Source organism: Canis aureus, chromosome 20 (genome assembly GCF_053574225.1).
Source record: "Canis aureus isolate CA01 chromosome 20, VMU_Caureus_v.1.0, whole genome shotgun sequence".
NCBI lineage: Eukaryota > Metazoa > Chordata > Mammalia > Carnivora > Canidae > Canis > Canis aureus.
This window is the reverse complement of record NC_135630.1, coordinates 37,360,377-37,386,708: the sequence shown is the minus strand read 5'-3', so window position 1 is coordinate 37,386,708 and position 26,332 is coordinate 37,360,377. Positions and strand designations below refer to the sequence as shown.

The 26,332-nt window shown below is 49.1% G+C and overlaps 1 protein-coding gene across 2 annotated transcripts in view; it reads left to right on the top strand.

Annotated features, from left to right (window-relative positions):
* Positions 1 to 24,375, top strand: part of STEAP3 (STEAP3 metalloreductase) — a 44,594-nt gene extending 20,219 nt beyond the window's left edge. For both annotated transcript variants that reach the window (XM_077861417.1, XM_077861418.1), the window contains 4 exons: positions 4,308 to 4,807; positions 5,868 to 6,395; positions 13,688 to 13,852; positions 21,568 to 24,375. In XM_077861417.1, the coding sequence (XP_077717543.1) occupies positions 4,316 to 4,807; positions 5,868 to 6,395; positions 13,688 to 13,852; positions 21,568 to 21,849 (1,467 nt within the window). In that variant the 5' untranslated portion in view covers positions 4,308 to 4,315 and the 3' untranslated portion in view covers positions 21,850 to 24,375. The remainder of the gene's footprint in view (positions 1 to 4,307; positions 4,808 to 5,867; positions 6,396 to 13,687; positions 13,853 to 21,567) is intronic.
* The last annotated feature ends 1,957 nt before the right edge of the window (positions 24,376 to 26,332 follow it).

The following is a 26,332-nucleotide window of genomic DNA, read 5'->3' as shown; positions in this document are numbered from 1 at the left end:
TATTTTTCTATATCTGTGCAAAATGCCATTGGAATTTTGTTAGAGATTGTTTTTAAATCTATAGATCATTTTGGGTACTATGGATATCTTAACATTAATTCTTTCAATCCATGAACATGGGATATCTTTCTATTATTTGTGAATTAAGTACTTGAATTTCTTTCATCAGTGTTTTATAGTTCTCAGTATACAGCTCTTTCACCTTTTTAGCTAAATTTATTTGTAAATATTTTATTCTTTTCAATGATTCTGTAAATGGGATTGTCTTAATTTCTTTTTCAGATAGTTCATCTTCAGTGCTTAGAAACACAACTGATTTTTGTATGTTGGTTTTGTATCTTGCAACTTTACTGAATTAGTTTCTTAGTTTTAACAGATGTGGTTTGGGGTTTTTTTGGTGGGGTCTTTAGAGTTTTCTATATGTGAGATCATATCATCTGCAAACATAAATTTTACATTTTCCTTTTTATTGTGTATGCCTTTTCTTCCTTTTTCCTGTGTAACAGCTCTGGCTAAGACGACTTGTACTATGTTGAATAGAAGTGGCAAGAGGGACATCCTTGTCTTGTTCCTGATCCTAGAAGAAAAGCTTTCCACTTCTCACCATTGAGTATGATGTTAGGTGTGGGGTTGCCATATATGATCTTTATTGTGTGGAGTATACTCCTTCAATATCAATATTTTTGAGTTTCTATCATGAAAGTCTGTTTAGTTTTGTCAAATGCTTTTTTTTCATGGGTTGATATGATCACATGATTTTCATCCCTCATTCTGTTGATGTGCATCTCTTTTATTTATTGGTTTGTGTATGTTGAACCATCTTTGCATCCCAGGAATGAATCTCACTTGATCATGGTATAGAATCTTTTTAATGTGCTGTTGAATTTAGTTTGGTAGTAGTTTGTCAAAGATTTTTTCATCTGTGTTCATTAAGGATATTAGCCTGTAATTTTCTTTTCGTGTAGTGTCCTTATCTGGCTTTGGTATCAGGGTAACACTAACCTCATAAAATGAGGCTGAAAGTGTTCCCTTCCTTTGATTTTTTGGAACAGTTGGAGAGAGGCTAGCATTAAATCTTGAAATGTTTGGTGGAAGATTTCTTATTACTGATTCAGTCACCTTACTCATTATTGGCTTGTTCAGATTTTCTATTTCTTCATGATTCAGTCTTGGTAGATTTTAAGTTCTTAGGAATTTATCCATTTTCTCTGGGTTGTCCAATTTGTTGCCATATAATTATTCATAGCTGTCTCTTATGATCTTTAGTATTTCTGTGGTATTTTACCTTTCATTTTTTATTTGGAGTCTATTTTTTCTTAGTCTAGCTAAAGTTTTGTCAATTTTGTTTATCTTTAAAAACACAGGTCTTAGTTTCATTGATCTTTTATATTTTTTTTTAGCCTCCATTTCATTTGTTTCTACACTGATATATGTTATTTCCTTCCTTCTGCTAGAACTTTGACTTGTTCTGTTTCTAGTTGAGGTGTAAAGGTATGTTGTTTGAGATTTATCCTTTTTTATAAGGTAGGCATTAAGCTATAAACATCCCTCTTAGAGCTGCTTTTCCTATATCCCATAAGTTTTGGTATGTTGAGTTTTCCATTTCCACTTACTTTCTAAGATTTTTTATTTTTTGGTTTTCCCTTTTGATTTCTTCTTTGGCTCAATGGTTGTCCAAGAGTGTTACTTTTTTGGGTATTGAGTTTAATAAGTTCTTTATGGATTTTGGATACTAACTCTTTATCAAATATGTCATTTGCAAATGTCTTCTCCCATTCCGTAGGCTGCCTTTTAGTTTTGTTGACTATTTCCTTTGCTGTGCAGAAGCCTTTTATCTTGATGAAATCCCGGTAGTTCATTTTTGCTTCTGTTTCCCTTGCCTTTAGAGATATGTCTAAGAAGTTGCTCCAGCTGAGGTCAGAGAGGTTGCTACGTGCATTCTCCTCTAGGGTTTTGATGGATTCCTATCTCACATTTAGGTCTTTCATCCATGTTGAATTCATGTTTGTGTATGGTGTGAGGAAATGGTCCAGTTTCATTTTTCTGCATGCATTTTCCAGTGACCCCAAAGCCATTTGTTGAAGAGACTGTCTTTTTTTCCATTGAATATTCTTTCCTGCTTTGTCAAAGATTAGTTAACCATTGAGTTGTGAGCCCACTTCTGGATTTTCCATTCTGTTCCATTGAACTATGTGTCTGTTTTAGGAGCCAGAATGTATTATGCTAAGCAAAATAAGTCAGTCAGAGAAAGATAAATACCAAGCTATTTCACACATATATAGAATTTAAGAAACAAACAGATGAACACATGGGAGGGGGGTGGGGAAGGGGAAAAAAGAGAGAGAGAGGGAAACAAACCATAAGAGACTCAACTCTTAAAGATAATGAATAAACTGACAGTTGCTGGAGAAACGTGGGTGGGGGATGACTAGATGGGTGATGGGTATTAAGGAGGGCACTTGTCATAATGAGCACTGGGTGTTGTACGTAAGTGATGAATCACTGAATTCTACTCCTGAAACCAATATTGCACTTTATGATGACTCACTAAAATTTAAATAAAAATTTGAGAAGAAATAAAAATGTATTACTTAATTTCCACATATCTGTGAATTTTCCCGTATTCTAGTTCTATGCCATTATGGTCAGAAAAGATACTTTATATAACTTCAATCTTAAATTTGTAAGGCTTATTTTATGACTTAACATACGATCTATCCTGGAGGATGTTCTGTGGATGCATAAGGAGAACCTGTATTCTGCTGCCGTTGGATCGGATGTTCTGTGTCTGTTAGGTTTGTTTGGTCTCAAGTATAGTTCAAGTCCAGTGTTTTTGTGCTGATCTTCTGTCTGGATGATCCATCCATTGTTGAGAGCTGGGCAGAGAAGTCCCCTATGTTACTGTGTTGCCATCTCTCTCTTCACATCTGTTAATGTTTGGTTTATATATTTATTATATATTTATCCTATCTACCATAATTTTTTAAAAAGATTTTATTTATTTATTCATGAGAGACACAGAGAGAGGCAGAGACACAGGCAGAGGAAGAAGAAGGCTCCATGCAGGGAGCCTGATATGGGACTCGATCCTGGGACTCCAGGATCGTGCCCCGGACCAAAGGCAGGCGCTAAACCACTGAGCCACCCAGGGTTCCCTCTACCATAATTTTAAGTGAGTGATAAGTTTAAATAGCATTTGAAGAACTGTTTCACAATTAAACTTGTGATATGATCAGCACTGACTACCAGTACTATTGTGTTGACTACCAGTACTTTTATGGTCTTCTGCTTACATTCATACTTGAAGGAAATGGCAAATTTCAGTTCAAAGCTACTAACAAGGCCAGCAGAATTTTTTCCATCCAAGTTCACTCTGAACTCCTGGCCTAAGCCCAGGTTTTCTACCATGTTTGCTCCTATGTTAGGCTCAGTAAAGGAGATCCCAGGGCACCCACCCAATCTCAGGGTCCTACTCACTGTCATGTCCCACTCCAACCCTACCCTCATAGAATAGGGCATCAGTGTTCCTTCATTCACTAAGCAAACATTGAACACCAGTGGTGTTCTAGGCCCTGTGACAAATGGTGAGACCCAAAGTCAAATAAGATGAGGTCCCTGTGGGGTGCCTGGGTGGTCAGTCAAACATCTGCCTTCAGCTCAGGTCATGATCCCAGGATCCTGGGATTGAGCACCGTGTTGGGCTCCCTGCTCAGCTGGGAGTCTGCTTCTCTCTCTTCCTCTGCCCCTGTCCTCACTCATGCTCTCTCTCTCTCTCTCTCAAATAAATAAATAAAATCTTTAAAAAAAAAAAAAAGTCCTTGCCTTCAAGCTGCTCATCGTCTACTAAAGGAAGAGTACAGAAGTACCTTCCCCAAATGCACAAGGTGACCAAGCACAGGCACACATCACCCTTCCTGGTAACCAAATAACACCCAATGGTGAGAAGGTCAGAGTGACTGCTGGCAGTACCACCATCCATCTATGACATACACCTTTGACAAGAAGTATGGCACCACATAGCACTCATCATGAAGGTTCCATACACTTCTTTCTCAGCACTCTTGCAAATTTGTCCCAAGGACATAATTCAGGACAAAGGACAGAGGGTGGAGGGCAGAGGTCCTTCCCCCTCTTCCTGGGGCGCTAGGTCTCACTCAGCTTAGCCCCCCTGTGCTGGCACATGCCAACACTCATGGAGGTCAACTCATGTTGGGCCACCATGTGGTTACAGTGGACAAGAAAGAGGAAGGTGGTATGAAGGACAGTCTGGGAGCTCTCCAATGATCAAGTTCCTGTTTTCTTTCCAGCCACTCAGATGTCAGGAGAGATGGACAAGCCGCTGATCAGCCGCCGGCTGGTGGACAGTGATGGGAGCCTCGCCGAGGCCCCCAGCGAGGCCCCCAAAGTCGGCGTCCTGGGCAGCGGGGACTTTGCCCGCTCCCTGGTCACACGCTTGCTGGGCTCTGGCTTTAGCGTGGTTGTGGGGAGCCGCAACCCCAAACGCACGGCTGGGCTGTTCCCCTCAGCTGCACAAGTGACCTTCCAGGCGGAGGCAGTGGACTCCCCTGATGTCATCTTCGTGGCCATGTTCCGGGAACATTACTCCTCCCTGTGCGGTCTCAGCGACCAGCTAGCTGGCAAGATCCTCGTGGACGTGAGCAACCCCACGGAGCAGGAGCATCTTCGGCGCCGCGAGTCCAACGCCGAGTACCTGGCTTCACTCTTCCCCACCTGCACGGTGGTCAAGGCCTTCAATGTCATCTCCGCCTGGACCCTGCAGTCCGGCCCTAGGGATGGGAACAGGCAGGTGGGTACCGGGGTGTTGGTGGGGGCAACCAGCGGCCGTCAAAACAATAAGTGGAAATGACTAACTTTTGTTGCGGGCCCTCGGTGTGCCAGGTTCGTCTCACGTCACTGCCGAGTTCCATTTCACAGAGTGGGAAACTGAGGCTCCCTGACGTTACCCACCTGACTCACACCAAGTCCCACAGCCTGTGTCATAGGACTCCCGTGTGTGGACAGGCAGGGACCAGTGTGTGAGGGCCCAGTGGCAGAGCTGACTTCCAGGTCAGCTTATCATATCGTCAGGTACAGGGAGCGGGGAGGACATCCCAGGCCATGGGGACAACCTGCACAGGTACAGAGGTGAGAAATGATGCTCCTGGACCTCAATCTCCTCACCTGAGAAATGGGGATGTACCCACCTGTGGACTTGAGGCAAGGCTGAAGGACTGTGTGCTTAAAGCCTAGCACGTAGTAGGTGCCCCGTCAGTGTCGGTGGACCAGACTGACCATAGCAGCGTGGGTGAGGCCACAGTGTCCAGAGATCTGAGGAGACTAATATGCCTGCGTGGAGCTCATGGTGGGAAGCAGCGGGCTGTGAGGCTGGGGCTGGCTTCTGTGTTGGCTGAGGGCCATAGGGGGCCAAGGGACACCATCGCAGAGGACACTTGTGGCCTGAGGGATGGAACTGCACCCACCACTGCATGTTCTGGGCCATATGCAAAGCCCAATTACTGAGTGACCCCCAGAGCAGACCACCATTCTCAAAGCATCTATTCTTGGGGCTCCTGGGAGCTGCCTAGGTGGGCTCATTGCTTGTGGTTGCCTATGGCAATGAACTGGACAAAACATTCCCTGTCGGGTGAGCCCCAGGTCCTCTCTTTGCATCACGGGCATGCTGGACCAGGGCCTGGGAGGCTGTAGCGGGCTGAGGGGAGAGCCTGCCTGGGAGTCAGAGCCACCTTCTGCTCTGGGGTTCCCTGGCCTCAGCTTCCTCCACCGCTTGGTGAGGGGTTTGGCCTAGCCACTGTCTGAGACCTTGCCCACCCCTGTGACCCCATCTGCTTCCCCCTACCTCCCCCCAGGTGCCCATCTGCAGTGACCATCCGGAAGCCAAGCGGGCCGTCTCGGAGATGGTACAGGCCATGGGCTTCATGCCCATGGACATGGGGTCCCTGGTCTCGGCCCGGGAGGTGGAGGCCATGCCCCTGCGCCTCCTCCCAGGCTGGAAGGTGCCTGCCCTCCTGGCCCTGGGGCTCTTCATCTTCTTCTATGTCTACAACTTCGTCCGGGACGTCCTGCAGCCCTACGTGCGCGATGGCAAGAGCAAGTTCTACAAGCTCCCCGTGTCCGTGGTCAACACGACGCTGCCGTGCGTGGCCTACGTGCTGCTGTCGCTGGTGTACCTGCCCGGGGTGCTGGCAGCCGCCCTGCAGCTGCACCGCGGCACCAAGTACCGCCGCTTCCCCGACTGGCTGGACCACTGGCTGCAGCACCGCAAGCAGATAGGCCTGCTCAGCTTCTTCTGCGCCGCCCTGCACGCGCTCTACAGCTTCTGTCTGCCCCTGGGCCGCGTGAGCCGCTACGAGGTGGTCAACCTCGCCATCAAACAGGTACGGCCTGTGGGTGCCACCCACCAGCTGCTCTCCAGGCGCCCGGGCCCGCGGCCACCCCGGATGCTGAGCACCAGTGACCCAGACGGGGAGATACGACGCACATGGGCACGGCCCGGGGTGGGAGCGGGGGTAGGGGGGACAAACCAAGCCAGCTGCGAGGTCCCGAGGGCTAAGGAGAAAAGCCAAGCAGCTCCTTGTGGTGGAATACGGTTTTTTGTTTTTTGGAGTTTTTTTAAGTTTTTTTTGTTTGTTTTTTTTTTAATTTGAGAGAGAGACAGAGACAGCATGAAAGAGAGAGAGAGAGCACAAGCAGGGGGAGGGGCAGAGGGAGAAGCAGGCTTCCCACTGAGCAGGGAGCCCAATGTGAGGCTGGATCCCAGGACCCCAGGATCATGACCCAAGCCAAAGGCAGACGCCCAACCAACGGAGCCACCCAGGTGCCCCTGGAATATGGTCAGGGGAGGCCTGGCTGAGGGGGTGATGGGTGGGCAGAGGCGGGAAAAGGTGAGAATGGCCTGTGGCAGCCAGCCCAGGGAGCGGCAAGGGCAGAGGCTCTGAGGCACATTCCAGGAGCCTCCAGGACCCCAGCGAGGGGTGGTGGACCAGGCCTGAGATGTTGAAGCCAGGCCAGGGAGGCCCTGAAGGCAGGGGAAGGGCTTTGGCCTTAGACTCTGAGTGAAACAGGGAGCCAGTGAAGGGTTTCAAGGAGGGGAGATGCTGTGCCTGCCCCTTCAGCTGGCTCGCTCTGGCTGCTGCGTGGATAACAGGCAGGAGGGGTCAAAGGCACGTACTGGGATGGGTTCCTCCAGAGGAACTCAAGACGAGAGGCCACAGGGGCCTGGAGTGAGGTGGGAGCCGCAGGGGGCAAGAGAGTATTGAAGGCATGTTTTGAAGCCAGAGGACACAGAATTTTGAAATAGACAGAGGGTATGCCAGGTAGTCAAGGATGACAGAAGCAGTCGCCCTCAGCCGAGGTGGGGAAGGCCCCAGAAGCAAGGTATTTTGGCAGGGGACTGGGGGGCGGCGTTAATTATTCATTCATCTGGGAAACCCATGTGGTGTTCTTTTGCTACCAGGCTTCCTGGGCAATGGAGGGCCTACAGGCCAAGCCAGGTAGTAGCATAGGCAGACCAGCAGGCACCCGTACCCACAGAAAAGGGCTCCCCGATGCTCCCTTCTGGTTTACAAAGTTCACAGGGTCTGATCCTGATGCCCAGGCTCAGGTCTATAAGCAACGCTGCCTGTCTTTTCCCCCCCACATGCTTCATCCTACCTCCAGTCCCCAGGCAGGTACATGGGTCCTTTCCCCTGCAGGACAAGTCAGCCAAGAGTTTGGCCCAGGTGCCAGTGAGCCCCTCATTCCAGCCCAGGTGACCTCTGCAGTTTCTGTTCTTGCTTGGGAGGCTGGGCCCTCCGCAGGTGTACCCACCATGCAGCCATTCCCTCGGAAGCCAGGCCACCTCCCACAGCAGGACCTGGAGGCAAGGCTGGGCCGCTTCTAGGGAACCACGAACCAGGGCCCCTGCTTCCCTGCTGGCAGCTTCTCAAATGCCCTCGTCCTTCCCTCCCCACAGACACCTGGCATATTGTGTCTGTAGGCTTAGGCTTTTCTGAGAGAAAGGAAGAACCCCAGACTTCAGGCGGAGGAGCAAGACGCCCACTGGAAATGAGAAGAAGGGAAAAATAATAGGCACAAACCCTTAAAAAGAACATGCTGTGTGCCAGGTACCATTCTAAGTGCTTCACATACTCCCCATGAATCCATCTCACCCTTATTCCTCTAAGGCACGTGCTATACCAGCCTTATTTTAAATATGAGAAAATTGAGGCACAGAGCAGTGAAGTAACTTGACCAAAGTCACACAGCCAGTGAGTGGCTGAGCTGGGAGTCTGATCCCGCCATTCTACTCCAGATCCATGCTCCTATCCTTATCGCTTTCTATAGGGAAAATGAATCCAAAGTAACAGCTGAGTACATGATCCCAGGACCCAGGTCATTCCTTCACTGAGCACCTGCTCTCTCAGTCTTGGGGCCCCAGAATGGAATAAGACAGTCTCATCTCCTGCTATAGCTGGTGTTGGGGTGGGAGTGGGGGTGGCGTGGAGGCCTGAAGGCCAGAGCCCTAAACTCTTATCCTCCACCATTCCTGATTAGAACAAGACCTTGACCTTGGACCAGTCCCAGCCCTTGGTTTGCCCTGAAGGCTCTCATGCAGAGGAGGCCTCTCCCACTGCTAATGTTTCTGATGCTCTTTGATGATATTTTCCTACTTCTAAAATGAGCCAGCCTGCTCAGCAGGAGGCTCTGCGTGGCTCCTCAGGGACTGGCACAATGTTTGCTGCCCAGAAGGTGGCAGATCTGGGTGGCAGGTGTTTTACACAGTGGGTGGAGAAGAAGGTAATGCCTCCTCCCCTCCCCAGAGCACAAGGCAAGCCCCTGCACCCTTCCTTCCCTCATCCACCCTCTGATCGCCATCCTCTGAATTCTCCAGCCAATGCCAAGGCTCTGCTTGATATTATGTTAACCCAGTTTCGCCACGATGCAAAATACTAGAGCGAGGAGGGGCTGGTGCAAGGTAATTTTGCCAAGTTCCTAAGCCCTTTGGGGCTGCAGGCTCCCCCACGCCCACCCCATGGAGGTTGCCAGGCAACCATCACTCCCATAGGACAGGATCACTTGGAGACAGTGAAGGCTTCTCATGCAAAAGGGGCTTTAACTTGTCCTGTAGAGTTCTGGAGGGTAGAGCCAGGGCTGAAGAAGTCTGTTGGGGAAGAGTGGTTAGAGAGAGGTGGGAGGGGGTGAGGGAGGCTAACACGGGGCAGGGCAGGCCAGGCCAACCCTACAGTGGTGTCTCCTACACCTGCAGGTGTTGGAGTAGATGCTGGATAGTCTGGGGGTCAGCCACGCCCTCAGGCCCCAAGACTGGGTGGCAGAGGCGTTCCTCATTCAGCGCTGTAACATCAGGCTCCTGCCTGATGACTTTTCCAGCCTGCCCTCTGGCCGTCCTCCTGTGGCCTCCAGGCAGGCAGGCAGGTGCCCACCACCCTAGCTGGCCTGCTGGGCCTTAGGGAGAAGGGACAGCACAGTTCCCCTCAATCCCGAGTCCACAGATTTGGACAGAGCTGCATCCCAGCCACAGAGGGAGTCTCTGAGACCGTGTGTATTGCCAGTAGTATCACCTACAATAACTACTATTTGTACAGCGCTTTCTGATTTGCTTGTCTGGCTGCCCAGAAATGCATCCCAAGATCAAAATCAAAGATCGAAATCAAAGAAAATGTTTAACCCACACCCTGTTTTCTTCTTCCCCTTGCCTCAACCCTCGCCCAGGCTGTTGGAGAGTCTAAAATTTGCATCTTACCCTGTCCCTGCTGAAGAGCGCCCAGTGATCCCCCACTGTCCTCAGGGTAATGGCAGACCCTTCCCGGAGCAGCTGCACTCTCTCCCCACTGCTCCTGTGACGCTCGAGTCCCATGTTGTCCTCTGAGTGGCCACAGCTCATTCCTCCTGGCCTGGACTCCCCACCCTGGGACACCCTGTCTAACATACTTGTATTTCTCTTTTATTTATTTTTACAGATTTTATTTATTTATTCATGAGAGACACACAGAGAGAGGCAAAGGGAGAAGCAGGCTCCATGCAGAGAGCCCAATGTGGGACTCGATCCCGGGACCCCAGGATCACACCCTGAGCCGAAGGCAGACGTTCAACCGCAGAAGCACCCAGGGGTCCCTGTATTTCTCTTTTAAAACCCTATCTCTGTGGGTCACCTGGGTGGCTCAGTCAGCTAAGCGTCTGCCTTCAGCTCAGGTCATGATCCCAGTGTCCTGGGATCAAGCCTGCTTTGGGCTCCCTGCTCTGCATGGGGAATCTCCTTCTTCCTTTCCCTCTGCCCCTTCCTCTGCTTGTGTGTGCACTCTGTCAAATAAATAAAATCCTAAAAAACAAAAACTAAAAAAGCCCCTGCCTCTAAGCTCTCCTGCCTATCTCGCCCATTGCCCATACCCACCTCTGTAATCTGTTGTATTTTGTCCATGCTTCTGTGACGTTTATTGGGCATCACGTTGTAATCACTCCTGGACGGGCCTGTCTTCTGCCCCCACTCAGTTCCGTGACTGGTCCTTCCACCCCTTGAGGTCCATGGTTCCGGACACAGATTCCCAGTGCGTGTCCATGGAGCGGCTGTTAAGTTGGCCAACATGAAGCCAGTGGCAGGCATCTCCTAGGAGGAGTACATGTAGAGCTTAGGGCAAGAACTAGTCCAGCTTCCTAGCTGCCATTAAAAGCAACAGCGCCAACCATTTATTGTGCTAATCACCTACTGTGTGCCAGTCACATGCGACTTGTTTCACAAACATCCTTTTTCCCCCTGGGGTAACACAGCCAGAGAGGGGAGGTGGCGCTCTTAGCCAGAGAAGGGACTGCCCAGGGTCTCCTGACTGCCCCCTAGTGGCAGCATCAGCAGGAGCCCCGCCCTGAGCCTGAAGCCAGTCTCTACTAGGCAAGGCTGCCCCTCATCTGGGTGTCAGCCCCACCCTCTGAACACTCTTGGGACAAGGACAGGGGCCAATGATACAGCCTCACTGGTCCTCCGGCCCCTGGGTTCTTCACCATGTAGCCGGCCAACCCCAGGGAACGGAATTCCTACGTGTGAATGCCACTATTCTGGCTCCTGTTGGCGAGCGCTAGCCTGGTTCTCTTGGTGGCCACCTGGGTTAGCTGTGAACTTGGGAGAATTACCAGGGGAGTGAAGAGCTGTCGCATCGACATTCCAGGTAGCCGTGTGTGACGCAGGTCCCTGGGGAGCCCTGAGTACAGCACAGTGGTCCGGTCAGTGGGTTAAGAATCCCACGGGCTACTGCAGGCGGCCGGGCTGCAGATCCTCACCTGGGTCCGCGCCACCCATTGCTCCCCTGCCCACCTCACCCCGCCGCTTCCCAGAGTCATTGCAGAGTGGAAATATTGGAGGAAAAAAACAAGACATTTTGCAAGGAAGTATGGTATGTGTGTGTAATCATCCAGACTCTGACTTGTGACATTAACTGCCTGGTCTTACCGAAACACGGAGAGGAATGACTAATGAAGTCTATCTGAAGAACAAACAATTTGCAGTGAGATGACTTACTTAGTGGCAGTTGTCAACACGGCGAAGGTGTGAGTAAGACTTGGAGCCACATTACGCAGAAGACCCCTCCACCCTCTGCAGGGCTGTGTTGGTCACAGCCTTCCGGCTAATGCAGACACATGCTTGGTACACAGGCCCAGTCATGCGACCTGAGACGTTACCTCTTCCAGCCCGCAGTGGGGAAACAGAGGCCCAGGGCCGGAGCTGCCCAGAGTCACATACACCCTACAGCCAGGATGAGAACTCAAGTCCCCAGGCTCCTGGTCCTTTTGTGGCTTAAGGACAGCGACGTGAGCCACCTGCCCTAAAAGAGAACTGGGGGGTCATGTTTCTCAAATTGCAAGAAAAGCACCCAGTGGATGGCATTTTCTCAGTTTCTTTAAACTTTGTCTCATCAGCTTTTCAACAATTTTGCTCAGCCCACTAGATTCATTTTTAATAGTGGAGCTGGTAACTGGGCCTGGGTTATTTTTTTTTTAAGATTTTATTTATTTATTCATGAGAGACAGAGAGAGGCAGAGACATAGAGGGAGAAGCAGGCTCCCTGCTTCTGTGCGGGGAGCCTGATTTGGTACTTGGTGCCAGGACCCCGGGATCACGCTCTGAGCCAAAGGCAGACACTCAACCACTGAGCCACCCAGGGGCCCCCACCCCCCTTTTTTTCCCTGATGAAATAGTTTCTCAAAAACTTGTATGAGTCATTCTGTTTTGCAAAGACCTGCCTGCTAAAGCAGAGTCACATTTCCTAATAGAAAATACTGTTCCTTGATCTGCTGCTAGAATGAAAGTACCATGGTGTTTCTTCAGCGGACACTAACTTCCAGGAACTCTGCTACCTAGTCCAGTTGGCAGTGATGGTTCCAATGGAAGGACCTTAATAAAAGTTTCCTCGTGTGTGCACCATACAAAGGAGTATGGGCAGGGAGTGGGAGCCGAGAGGGCACGGAGTGGGGAGGCGGGGGCCAAGATCTCTGGGCTCACAGGGGCTCCCTGATGGTGTGTGCCTCGAGCTCATTGGGTTATCCCAGAGCTCTGTGAGGGCAGGTGCCCTTGCTCCCTGCAGCCTGGGGCACCGCACGCAGCAGGTGCTTCTTAAGTGCTCACAACTTGGTGATGGCTGTCAATCTCTGTTGCCTGGCAATGGCTGAGCCAAAACTATATTCCTCAGGCAGAAATAGGGAACTGCATGGGAAGATGGGAGCTGGTGGCTTTGGGTCAGCAAATGTTGAGGGGTTTAGTGTCTATGTGTGTCTTTTTGTGTCCTGAATGGAAGCCTATGGTTGGGGCAGCTTGGAGGACCAGGAAGGCAAAGTGTCCAGGATAAGACAGGCACATAGGGAGCCTGGTCACAGAGGCATGAGCCCATCTGGTTGAAGGGATTCCGAGCTAGGAGACCTCTTCCCTCCTTTTGGGGATTTGGGGACCAGAAAACCATGTGATATGGTCATATTTGAAGGGTCTGTATGTCTTATTGACTTCTCTTACTCCTTTTTTTTTTTTTAAGATTTTATCCATTTATTTGAAAGAGAGATAGAGCGAGGACAAATGAGGGGGGCACCCCGTCCTCTCTGACTCCTTACTGTTAGCTCAGGGGACTGTGCTGGTTGACTGGCCCCAGAAGGATTTGAGAAAGCTGAGACCCAGACTGCCTGGGTCCCAATCCCAGCCCTGCCATCTACTACCTTGCGTGTGACCTTAGGAAAGTTACTTGATCCTCATGCCTCATTTCCCTCATCTGTGAAATGGGGATAATAGTGCACCCTACCTCACAGGGTTGTTGTGAGGATTAGATGAGCTGATGCCGGGCAGCCCCGGTGGCGCGGTTTAGCGCCACCTTCAGCCCAGGGTGTGATCCTGGAGACCCGGGATCAGGTCCCACCTCGGGCTCCCTGCATGGAGCCTGCTTCTCCCTCTGCCTGTGTCTCTGCCTCTCTCTCTTTCTGTGTCTCTCGTGAATAAATAAAATCTTTAAAAAAAAAAAAAAAAAGGTGAGCTGATGTCTAAAAAGCACTTAGAGACTTAAAGCAGGACTAGGTGCATGTCAAACGTGGTGGGAATGTTCACCATTGCGGTATTTCTCCAGGCCGAATATCTCCTCTCACTGATACCCCAGGGCCCCAACCTCGGCCACTGTGCCCATGGATTTTCTTCCATCCACTTCAGGTCTTGGCCAACAAGAGTCACCTGTGGATCGAGGAGGAAGTCTGGCGGATGGAGATCTACCTGTCGCTGGGCGTGCTGGCCCTTGGCACGCTGTCCCTGCTGGCTGTCACATCACTGCCGTCCATTGCAAACTCACTTAACTGGAGGGAATTCAGCTTCGTTCAGGTAAAGTACTTCTTCTACCTCTGCTGGTAAGACTCCGCTAGCTCAGTGTTGGCCCTGACTCTCATGTACAGCACCTTCCCCTCCATCAACCACCTTGGCTTACGTAATCTTTGCAGCAGGATGGCTCGGTCAGACGCTAGGGCCTTCTGGAGCCTTGAGAGCTCGGCCACACCTGATGAAGAGGCTGTGGGATAAGCTCGACCTCATGATGTCTAGGGAAGCCAGATGTAGATATGGGGAAAAAAATTAGACGATGGAACACTGAACCCTGGACTAAACATTCTCAGTGTCTATGGTTCTTGTGCTTCTCAGACAAAATTCCATGATGTGCAGTCACTGCATATCTCACTGGTCTAGCTGAGAGCCAGCGAGCTGGTGAGGGAGCCTCGCCGACCACTCAGCAACCTCACCTCAACTGGCTCTGTTGTGTCCCCTTTAACCTGTTGGTTCTTATGGGGCGAAGAGGAGGTAAGCATTAGGATCACCAGTTTATAGGGGATAAGACATGGCATGTCCCAAAGGACACCATGCCTATGAGATATTCAGAGAAAAGGAGGTCCGTAGTTGAATAAATCTGAGAAAAGATTTGCCTTCCCTAAGAGATTCACAATGCCCTCTGGCACATCAAAATTCTAGTAATGGGGCAGCCGGGTGGCTCAGTGGTTTGGTGCCTGCCTTCGGCCCAGGGTGCGATCCTGGGATTGAGTCCCACATCGGGCTCCCTGCATGGAGCCTGCTTCTCCCTCTGCCTGTGTCTCTGCCTCTCTCTCTCTCTGTGTCTCTCATGGATAAATAAATAAAATCTTTTAAAAAATTCTAGTAATGTCTACAACCAACCTGTTACCCAGACCTACTTGAGCATTAACACCCTACCTCTCCCCACTTTGTTGGGTTTGTTTTTTGTCTTGCAGATAACATTCCACCAAATACAGTTTAGGAAATGCTGTTAATGGCCCAGGATTTTTTGTTTTTCAGGGGTTTTTTTTGTAAAGATTTATTTATTTATTTTAGAGGGGATGGGGAGGGGCAGAGGGCAGAGGGAGAGAGAGAATCTCAAGCAGGCTCCATGCTCAGCTTGGAGCTCTATCTCATGACCCTAAGATTATGACATGAGCCAAAATCAAGAGTCAGATGCTTCATCAACTGAGCCACCCAGGTGCCCCAGGCACAGGGTCTTCACACATGTATTCATTCATTCAGTACGTGTTTTTTGCACACTTAAGGCATGCCCGGCATCATGTTAGGCCTCCGATGGGATAGGGAACAAAACAGGCATAGCCACATTTCAGTCACAAGGACATCTGAGACAGGCACATTTTTTTACATTGCTTTGGCATTTCCCACCGTTCTCCATACAGAGTACGCGGTCAGCCCCCAAATGTTGGTGGATTAACTCATCCCCTCCATGGATAGGTGCTGACTAATACTGGTTTCTGCATTGATACTGTATCAGGGCAGGGAACAGCTCTCATTTCCACCCCCAGTATCAACAAAAATCTGTCACATATCCTCCCTGTGTGGTGAGGACACAGTACGGGATTCACAGGGGGACGCCGAGGCGCCGCAGTGCTCTTATGTAATCCAAATTAATTGTCCCTGATTGGGGATGCTTACATACCCTAGAACAAAACACAGTTGTAGTTATTTGGGGTTTTTTGTTTTTTGCTATTTTGTTTTTTAAATATGTCTTGTTTCTGAATCTCAGTGGCTCTGCTCATCTCGGACCGTCTCGGGGGGAGTGCTCAGGGCTGACACACGCCAGCAGCAGAGGGGGAAAAACAGAATTTTATTTATCTGCCATTAATCCCCATGTGTCGCACACCCAAATCTCGGATTTTCCTCTTCCTGCTTGGAGTATCCTGGGGTGCATGGTTTATCCACAATTAAAACAGACTGCAGGCCGCTCCCCTAACCAGAAAGCTGCTCCGTTAAGCAGCTGTAGATTACAAGCCCTGGCTCTGGCTGCCGGAGAAAGCCAGAGGATTTGATTTTGTTAGCGAAGGCTGACTGGAACCTCAGGAGCCACGCTTGACTTTACATATTGAAGAGCTGAAATGTAAATATGGAAGTCCCTCTCCCACTGCAAGAGCAGGGGGGTTGCAAGGCCAGGGGATGGGTAGAAAGGCAGGGTTTTACTTACAGAAGTCAAACGCCCACATTCTGTCCACGAAAACAAATGCTCTATCTCCCAAGGGTGCTAAAAGGGAGAAGGAACTGTCAGCGCCCAGAGCCCAGGTCCAGCTCTGCCTCCTCCTGTCCCAGCTCTGGAATCATGGGCAGGTGACGAACGCCCCCTGAACCTCACTTTACACTCTTGTAAGATGGAGGTAATGCCTACAGAGGTGAGAGACGACAGGTGGAAGAAAGTAAAAAGCATTTTGCATTATTCTTAGCATATGTGGCCACATTTCCATTACTCCTAAGATACCAATCACCCATTTCTGAGCTCACAAGACACTGGGAGACTCCAACTTTGGGGATCAGAATGATCCAGGGTGGTGTTTCCAAACTATAGCCGATACCCACTGGTGGGTCGTGAAATCAATTTGGTGGATCATAACCAGCTTTTAAAAAAATGAAGTAGGATAGGATGTTACAAAAATTCAGAGTGCTTTGCATGTCCTAAGGATAGTTTTTGCAGTTATATTGATTCGGTAGTTATATTTACATATGTGGTATGTCCTGGGCAGTAATGAAAAGCATGTTTCTTCCTGCGAGCCACCATCACGAAGTTTGAAGTCACAGAGCTCTTTTGGAGAAACACAGATACCCAGACCCACCCCCGACCTGTGGACTCAGATGCCCGAGAAGTCTGTTTTTGTTGTGTGTGTGGTAACCGTTGGGGTGGCTGACACAGGGTGTGGAGTGAGCAGATCTGGGTTTCAGTCCCAAGACCGCCGCCGCCCCATGAGATAGTTTTCCTAGCCTGCTGGAGCACCAGTGTCCCCATTTATGTCCTGTGGTCCTCAGGGAGGTGTGAGCCGAGGGCATGTCAGACGCACCATACATGCACCTGATAGTAGCTGGATGATTTTTTGAGGTTAGCACTGCCAGCAAGGAGCTACCCAGGCCCCACTTCCTCCCGCTGCCACACACAACCACGACAGGTCACCAGGGCTCAGCAGCTGGCCGGGGAGAGCTGCAGTTCTCCAGGGGCTTGGCCTGACTCCTGGGTCTGTGATGATTTCTGGAGCTGAAAGCCATCAAAACAGTGTGTTGACTCTATAGTGGTGACTTGTGTTTATCTTTATCCTTTTGTTCCTAAGGTGGTTTGCAAAGGTTTAAATTCTGGGTTTTGTGATTACGGCTTTGGTTTGGCCTTGGCTGTGCTAACTGCTCAAAGTAAGCCAGTTAAACATTGTTAGGTTGCAGAATAGCCAGGTCGGGGCCGCTCACCTGGACAGAGAAATTAGGGTTCTGCTCTAGCAACTCGGTTCTGCCTCAGAGTTAGAGGGACTTCCCGTGACCTTGGCCGCTCCGGCCACCTGCCTGAAATAAGACACAGACCGGCTCTGATGGCAGCTTCATGAGCGATTGTCCACGGCCCCTCTACGCCACAGTAATTGAGCAGGAGCAAGAGCCACAGACAACCTGGCTGTTTCTTTTTTGCTAACAAGCTTATGTACAATATAAATGGCCTTCGTTTGGGGAGTGTGGGTGTGTGTTGGGGTGGGGATGGGATTTTCAAAACGTTCCCAAGGAGAAAGAGCTTGAGGAAATCAAACTCCCTGGAATCATCCAGGTGTCCCATTGGCACTGGAAAGTCCAAAGGCCCTTCATTACTGGCTGATGTTTGGCTGTCAGCCCTCTCTGTAAACCATTAACCTGGGACTGGGGCTTCCTGCCATCTGTCATCATGGAATTTGGGATGGCAAAAGGATGGGGATGCAGGAATGGGAGCAGCATCTCTGTGCCCTCCCAGGGCTCGTCCACATTCCTACCACAATCCAGCACTCCAAATTAGGGGCTGGGGATGGTGGGCCACGTGAGTCAAACACTGGAGCTCCAGGGCATGTCCCTGAGGGAAATGCTGAGGCCTCCTGGGGGCCACCAGGGCTGGATCTCTAGGCCTGGGTGGGTTCTCATTGCTGCAGCATCTGGGGAAGCCCCACCATGCAGGTTGTGGGCCCTTTGAGGCCTCAGTGGATCTTTGTGGAAGGCACATATAAGATCAGGTCCATCCTAATCAAATAGCCTGGGCAGAGCGGCACATGCGGGCTTCTCACCGTGACCTCAACTTCAGACTTGGGTGATGAGAGTCTCCTAAATTTTTGTTCTTAGTCCTCACTGCATATTAGCATCGTCACTGAATTTCTAAAAGCTCATGATACCCGAGCCCCACCCCAAGCCAACCTCATCTGCATTTCTGGCCCAGGCTAGGGCATTTCATATTTTTCCTAAGCTCCCCATGATTTTACCATGTAGCCAGGTTTGCAAACCACAGTCTCAGACTTAGGGGTAAAACGCACTTCCCAGCCATCTGAGCAAAGCCGAGTATATCCACGTGAGGAAGGGGAAGCAAGGATTTGAGGCCAGGCAGCCAGTTGGGGAGTATCAGCATAGTTGTCCAGCTTGTTCAAAGATTGATTCCTGATGGTTGGTGCTGGGGACCTTTTCTTCCTCCCTCAATTTTTTTTTATTGTAGTAAAATAACACAAAATTTACTCTCTTAACCATTAAGTGTATGACTCAGTGATATTAAGCACATCCATACTGTTGTGCAACTGTCCCCACCTTCCATCTCCAGAGCTCTTTTTATCTTGCAACACTGACACCCTGTCCCCAGTAATCACTAACCCCCCACCGTCCCCTCCCCCAGCCCCTGACAACCACCATTCCACTTTCCGTGTCTGTGACCTGACTGCCTCATAGAAACGCGATCATACAGTATTTGTCTTTTTGTGCCTGGCTGATTTCATGTGCATAATGTTCTCAAGGTCCATCTGTGTCACACCATATGTCAGAACTGCCTTCCTTTATAAAGCTGAGTAATAGTCTACTGTTTAGGAATATCCCATTTTGCTTATCCATTCTTCTGCCGGTGGACACTTGGGTTGCCTCCATGCTTTGGCTCCTGTGAATAATGCCACTGAGAATACGGGGTATACATGTATCTCTTCGGGACCCTGCTTTCCATTCTTTTGGGTGTATATCAGAAGCGGGTGGGCTGGAGTGCGTGGTAATTGTATTTTTATTTATTGAGGAACCTCCCCCCCAACCCATCTTCCCCAGCAGCTGTGCCCACCCAGTGTGCAAGGTTTCCGATTTCTCCACATCCTTTCAACACTTGTTTTCTGGGTTTTTTTGACAGCTAGCCATCCTAATGGGTGTGAGGGGACATCTCATTATGGTTTGGATCTGCATTTCCCCGATGACGAGTGATGTGGAGCTTCTCTTCATGTGTTTATTAGCCATCCGTAGGTCTTCTTTTGGAGATAGTTCTATTTAAGTGCTTTGCCTATGTTTGAATTGAGGTGTTTGGTTTTCTGTTGCTGAGTTTGGGAGTCCTCTCTATAGTCTGGATATTAACCCCAAATATTTTCTCAGTGCTCAGACCTTTTTAATCCGTCTTCAATATCAATAGATCAGAACTTAGAAAAATTTGGGGTGGTTCAGAAGTTGCCAGGAGGTTTGGAGTTCTTGATAGATACATCTGCAAGTGACACAGATCTGGTTGTGACTCGCAGTCAGGGAGCCTTCCATTTGGGGGCTGATCATTTTAATATGGCATACCTGTGGGTAGTAGCACAGAACCAACCGTGGCTTTTCCCACCAGGCTGTGTTGACCCAGGAGGTTGTTAAAGATGAGATAAAAACATCTTTGAAGTTACTAAAAGCCAAGAAGAAAACAGTGGTGGCCAGGAATGATAGACACTGGGGATCTTTTGGCAACTAGTATTTTTTAGGGTTCAAAAATGCTATACTTGGCAACCTGTTTAGGAACATATAGAATATAGCCATTAGAAAATGCTTTGTTTTTTCATAAAAGTATTGCAAGCAATTCTTCCAAACAATGTTCCTCCACATACTGAGGTTCACTGTCTTGGTGTCTGTACTAGAGTGGGTATAAGCAAGGTGTCCCCCACACTAGGGAGGAACTAGAATAAGGCCTGGTAGCAGAATCAGACCCACTTAGAACCATGCCTGAGGGGAGTACAAGCAAGACAGTGTCTCTCAACCCAGCCCCTGGATCGATGCTGACAAATGGGGCTGGAAGGAAATCCAGGAGGCCCAATTGTGGCTTCTCTGTGGAAAGCTCAAAACCACCCTATAGAGAGTACCCCGAGGTACCCTCATACTGCCACATTTCCATTGAACCCTTACAGTGTCTCCTTAGAGAAAATGCATATGTGTTCATGGCTTGATGAGTCACTGCTATTTTCATTCCTTATGTAAGAAACACAGGGCTCTCCTGCCCAAAATCTCAATGGTTCCTCAGTGCTTATGGAATGCAATCAGAACTGCCCAGTGCCTCTCCTCCATGCCTGCCACACAGCTCTGCTCCTTGGTACCCTGTGCTCTCCATCATCCCTACCTCGTCTAGGGGCCGCAGAATGCCCAGCCATACAGCACTTCCCTCACATCTCCCAGCTTTAACTTTGGGGACCACTGACTTCTCACTGAGGCTGATTTAGTGGCTTGCCCAGGGCCACAGTGTCATTCAAGACTCTAGCCCCCACAAGTGGACCCTAGAATGCCTCATTTGATGTCCACAAGAAACCTGACCTGCCAAAGATTCCGAGGCTAGAGCTACAGATCAGCACTTCCCAGCTATTTACATGCCACAGCTCCCAGAGAAAGTCAGGATTGTATAGCCCTTGGGATGACGAAGAGCTGCTCTTGGCTGGAGGTGGTGCATAAGAGCCACCCATGGCTCGAGGGCTGGGATGCTCCCCTTCCCTGTAAAATGGCCTAAACTGCTTCTGTTTGGGTTTGTGACTGTCCCGATCTCCACATAGTACCCATTCCCTTCCAGGTAAGAGAGTAACCTGGTGGGGTTTTCAGCTGAGGTGTTCATGAGTCAGGGTGTAGGTGGGAGGGGAAGGGCCAGCACCCACCAAGAGCATCTGTGTGATGCTCTCAAGCCTCGGGCTTCACAGATAGTGTCAGGTCACTCAGCCCACATGCCCTTGGAGCCACCCTCACTACCGGTGCCAAATCCACATGCCAAGTACACTTGTTACTTTGTGTTTATGTGTAAGTCAGCTTAAAACCACTTTTTTATCTGGCCTCATCTTAGGCCAAATATTATTAGCAAAATTAGGGCTTTGGTATGCTGGCAGACACTCCTTACTCAAATATACATTAAAATATACACAGAACCAGTAAAATGTTTTTAAACTTTGAACTTCATTGCATCTGAAGTCCTCCGGCAGCCACCAGAGGCACGAATAATGCAGTGGGGCGGGGATGGGGGCAGCATTACTTTGTCAAGTCCTCATGATGCAGTCAGCCCTTACACACCTGCAGGGTAGAGACATTATTCTCATCTTTTCTGTAGGGGAAACTGAGGCTCCAAGAGTTTAGGTATGATGAAGATCCTGCAGAGAGGGAGTGACAGGACTGGGATTGGCACCCAGACTCTTGACTATCAAAACAGCCCTCCTTCCTCCCCCTGGGCCAGGCAAGCAGATGAGCCACAGGTGGGATCCCTGTGTGTCACCAACCACCCCCACCACCACTGGCCATAACTCCATCTCTCCTTTCTTTCACAGTCCACGCTGGGCTTCGTAGCCCTGGTGCTGAGCACCCTGCATACACTCACCTACGGCTGGACCCGCGCCTTCGAAGACAGCCATTACAAGTTCTATCTGCCGCCTACCTTCACGCTCACGTTGCTGGTGCCCTGTGTCGTGATCCTTGCCAAAGGCCTGTTCCTGCTGCCCTGTTTCCGCCACAGGCTCTCCAAGATCCGGAGGGGCTGGGAGAAGGATGGTGCCATCAAGTTTACCCTGCCAATGGACCATGCCCTGGCCCAGAAGACGAGCCACGTGTGAGCTGCCTGCCTCTGGCCCCAGAAAGCAGACACAGGCAGGATAGTGCCCTGGGCCTGTCAGGGCCGCTTCTCTGGATCGCCTGGTACGGTGAAATTGTGCACAAACTGCTAGGTCTCTGGTCTGAACTCCCAGGACACCAATGTATGCAGTGATATTCCGAATGGCACACATGCGTGTGCGCTATATACGTTCACATATATTTCATATCTATAACAGGATTTGCATTTATACTTACTTAGTTAAAAAAGCTGAGTCCCTGAGATCTCAACTTGTAGATTTAAAAGCCAGTGCCAGATGTTAGGAGAACAGGAGCTCATGCTAGTGGGATATCTGCCAAGACTGACATATACTCTCTGCACAGAAAAGGCAGTGAGAGGCTTGTCTCTTGGTGGATTTGATCCATTTGTGTCCTCACACCCTTTTTGCTGCTTTCCCAAAGCTTTCGCAGAGCCGGGGCTTTAAGGGGGGCAGATGAGAGCTCTGCCTGGAGCTGGATTCAGTGCACAGGACGAAAGAGTGGCTAGTGAGCAGGGCAGAGGGGGTGGGTCTCCTCCCTCATTCACCTCCAGCCTAGCAGGAGGTCAGGCGGGAGCCAGGGCCCTTGGGGAGTGAGCCTGCTGCCTGTAGATGGGTGCTTTGCTAGGTAGAAGGGGGTAGGGGGTGTGGGCCAGGCTGATCTCCCCAACCCTCTCTGAGCCGGGGAGATTTTTTTTTTTCCCCTGAAAGCCAGAAGTCACCACAACGGCGGCACATTGATCTCTTGTGGGAGTGTGAAGTCACCTCCGCACAGGAGCCACTAATGAACCATCTTGAGAACAAGTGTAATTTCTTTCCTTCCTTTAAGTTGGTGATGACCGTTCTTTAAACCACTGTGCCTTCTCACCTTTCAGATCATTAGTTTGGATATCTCTTACAAAGGCCCAGAGCAGGCCCTTTGAAAGTCAGTTTGAGGGGGAGGGGAAAACAAGGCAGACTGGCGCTTAGCATCCCAGGGGTGCCTTCCCCAGGCCCTACCCAGGGCACTGAGGGACTGATGGTCTCCACCTAACTGGTCCTGTGCAAAAACACTGGGGACCTCGTCCAATGTCCTCTGCTCCTCCCGGGCAGAGAAACTGCCAGAAAACTGTACTGGCACCAAGCTCCCCCACTGCTCCAGGGAGACAGGGAGAACGTGGGCAACAGGCCCCAACAAGAATCACCAACCCCAGGTGGTCATACTTCAAAATAGTTGGGAGGGTCTTTTCTACCAAAGCTACAAACTTGAAGTGCTGCTACCCTAAAGCACAAGAGGCTGGACCACAGTCAGGGCCATAGGACATGTGTCCTCAAATCCCATGCCATCCCTTGCTTGTTCAGACTGAAACCGCTTTTATTTCCCCTGTGGAGAAACAGCTATTTTTGGCTGAGCCCCCCTGCCAGCTCTAGAACCAGGATGATCTGTCATGTTCACAGAAAAAGCACCTTTGGGTGCTTTACCCACTGGGGGTGAAGTCCCAGTGGAAGACACAAGTGAGGCTGACACTGTACTCTGCTCTGAATGGGGAGCACTGGTCACACTTGTTATGTCTTAGGTCTTCTGGGCCAGAGGGGATCTTAGGAATAGAGGGTTGAGCCAGCAAAGGCTGACAAGACTGTGCTACAAGGATGCCCCTGCTTCCCCCCAGGGAGGCTTCATGAGCTCATGTCTGTAGAGCACATTAGCGTCCTTTAGTAAGGAGGGGGGGAGAAAAAGAAAGCCAAGTGTAAGAATATCTCATTAGGCCAGTGAGTGATGGAGGGAAGGCAACGCAGGCAAAACTTTGCTTCCTGCAGATGTTTTCCATCTGCTGCTTCAAGGCTGAGCAGCAGAATCTTTTCTTCCAAATGGGACCTGATGGAGCGGCCACTGAGATCCTCGGAGAAGCTGGCTGAAAAAGGAGGTGGGCAAAGCACAGATCCTGGCATTTGCTTAATGAAATGAGGGCCCGTCAATTTCCTGCTGATTGGAAGCATGGAGAACAGGGGCAACTGAGATCCACCAGGTCTTCAACCCCAGTCCCAGTCAGTATTGGCTGCCTTCCTTCTCCAGCCCTCCCTGGGCCCAGGGAATTTCCTTATACCAAAGATGCTGACATACAGCAAAATCCATTATGCTCCCTCCCCTCCTCCCCACCTCCTGCTGCAGGTGCTCCCAGGGGAGGGAACTGGTGCAGCAGAGGACCTGGCCACCCACCAGCTGGACAATCAACTCATGAAAAGCAGGGTGGACTGTGTGCTTGGCCTTGATCTGGTGTTTGCTGCTCTTCCCTACCTCACCGGGCAGCTGGCAACAGCATCCCCATGAAAGCAAGTCACTCCCTTTCAGCCTGGTAAATTCTATGTGCCTCTGGGTACAAAAGTGCCTGAACCAACATGCTCCAGAAACCCTAAATGCCATGGTCTGAGGTTGATGTTCAAAATCAATGCCATTGAAACAGTTTGTGTATTTTGTGTTTACCTCGTAGAGCTTGTCAAAGAAGCAGCAAAAATAAACACCTAACCTGTGAATTTCAGGCTTTTATTTCTGTCCTGCTGATCACCTACCTGCCCACTCATTCATTCATTCATTGGCTCAATGAGCCTTCTGATTGACCTTTGCTCATCATCAGGCAATGTACAAGGTGAGCACAGGATGATCTGGGCTAGAGCTTACCTCCTAGGAAGGGTAGGCACGCAGACCCACAGCAATAGGCAGGGAAGGACAGACAAGATCCAGGTGATGATGTGGTGGTGGTGGTATGTATGTGTGTGTTGGGGGGGACTTGTTTGTGGTGTGAAAGGAGCACCCAAAGCCAGTAGAGTTGGGGAAAGGCTTCCTGGAGGGAGCAGTGTCTGCTGTGGTCAGAAGGCTACAGCTCAAAATGTAGGTGAGAGCACCTGCTTCTCATACTAGAATGTACACAGGAGTCACATATGGATCTTGTTCACACACAGGCTCTTAAGTCCTGATCTAGGATGAGGCTGACCCTGTGCATTTCTAATAAACTCCCAAGTAACATGGATGGTGTTTGATCCTCAGACACTCTGAGTAACAAGGGCTTAGATATCTTCCTTTGTCCCTGCTGTGCTGCATTGCTGCTCTATTAACCTTCCCCAGGACATGGGTTCCCTGGCCATGCTGGAGAGATATGCCACTGCATGCTGCAGATGTGGCTGCAGCCCCTGTTCTCTGAAAGGCAGAACACCAACCTATTATGCAGTCAAGCTTTTCTACTAAAGCAAAACTGTCTTACTCTATAGGGGGAAAAAGAGAAAAAAGAAATCCATGTGCACAAAGTAGTCTAATACCTAAAAACCATTTCTTGGGAACAATAACCAAAAGGTGGCCTTGAGCCCATGAGAAGAGTTTTCCAAAGAAAGAACCATGGTCAGAAAACAACTTCACTTCAAATAATTTTCAACAGCAACAAAAAAATCTCATGCTTGGAGTTTTGTTTTTTTACTCTGTGTCCTCCCACACATAATGCTGAGAGAGTTAAGCTTTAAAAGAAATGATGAAAGAATGTCCATTATTAAGGTGGTTCACGCAAGAACTAAGGAACAACCAAAATAACTCATACAAGTTTAAGAGAAGATTTGTCACTTGGCTATTTGACAAGCTGAATCTTTTCCAAAAGCAATGACGTGGGCCCCTGGAAGCACAGAAGCTTGCTTCTACTGGGTCACTGCCCTGGTCTTTGTCAAAAGAGGAAGCCGGCAGCAGTAGAGCAGAAACTCTCAATCCCACCAGACCGGCATCAACTTATTCTAACATATTATTTGAAAACCCTTTCTACTAACCTAAAATTAAATTCAGAAATATAACCTACCTATGCTTTTTAAAATCAATATAAGGTCTTAATTGAAATATAAAGTAGAAATAATATCTATAACACTAATAATAGTAATTATTACAAGTGATAATCTTACAGTAATTGGTTTTAGGAGAAATACAATGATACTCAACATTATCAACCAGGTATGACAAAAAATAGAAAATTCAGAAATGAAATATCATTGGAAACAAACCTAATTTGATGGATTTAATGGCCAATTGGAGAAAATTAGTGAATTTTAAAATGGAGCTGAAGAAATTACCCAGGATGCAAAAAAGAGAGAGAGAGAGAGAGATAAAAGACAAATGGACAGAAAATATAAAAGGAATGCTAAAAGAGATAGAGGTTAAAATGAAAAAGTCTAACGTACAAATAAGCAGAGCTCCAGAAAGAAAAAAATGGTAGAAAGGCAAATGTTAAAGAGATAAAGGGTGAGGATTTTTTAAAAGTAATAAAAGACTAGACTCTAAAAAGCAGAAAGCACAGTGCGTACCTCTGAGCAGGAAAGCATATCTGAAAACAGAAACCACACCTAGAAACATTAGGAAGCTCAAAAAGCAGCTGGAGAAAAATGACAGATTATTTACAATTGTGAAATTATAATAATAAACTTAATCAATGGAAATCAGAAAATAGTGATCTCATATCTT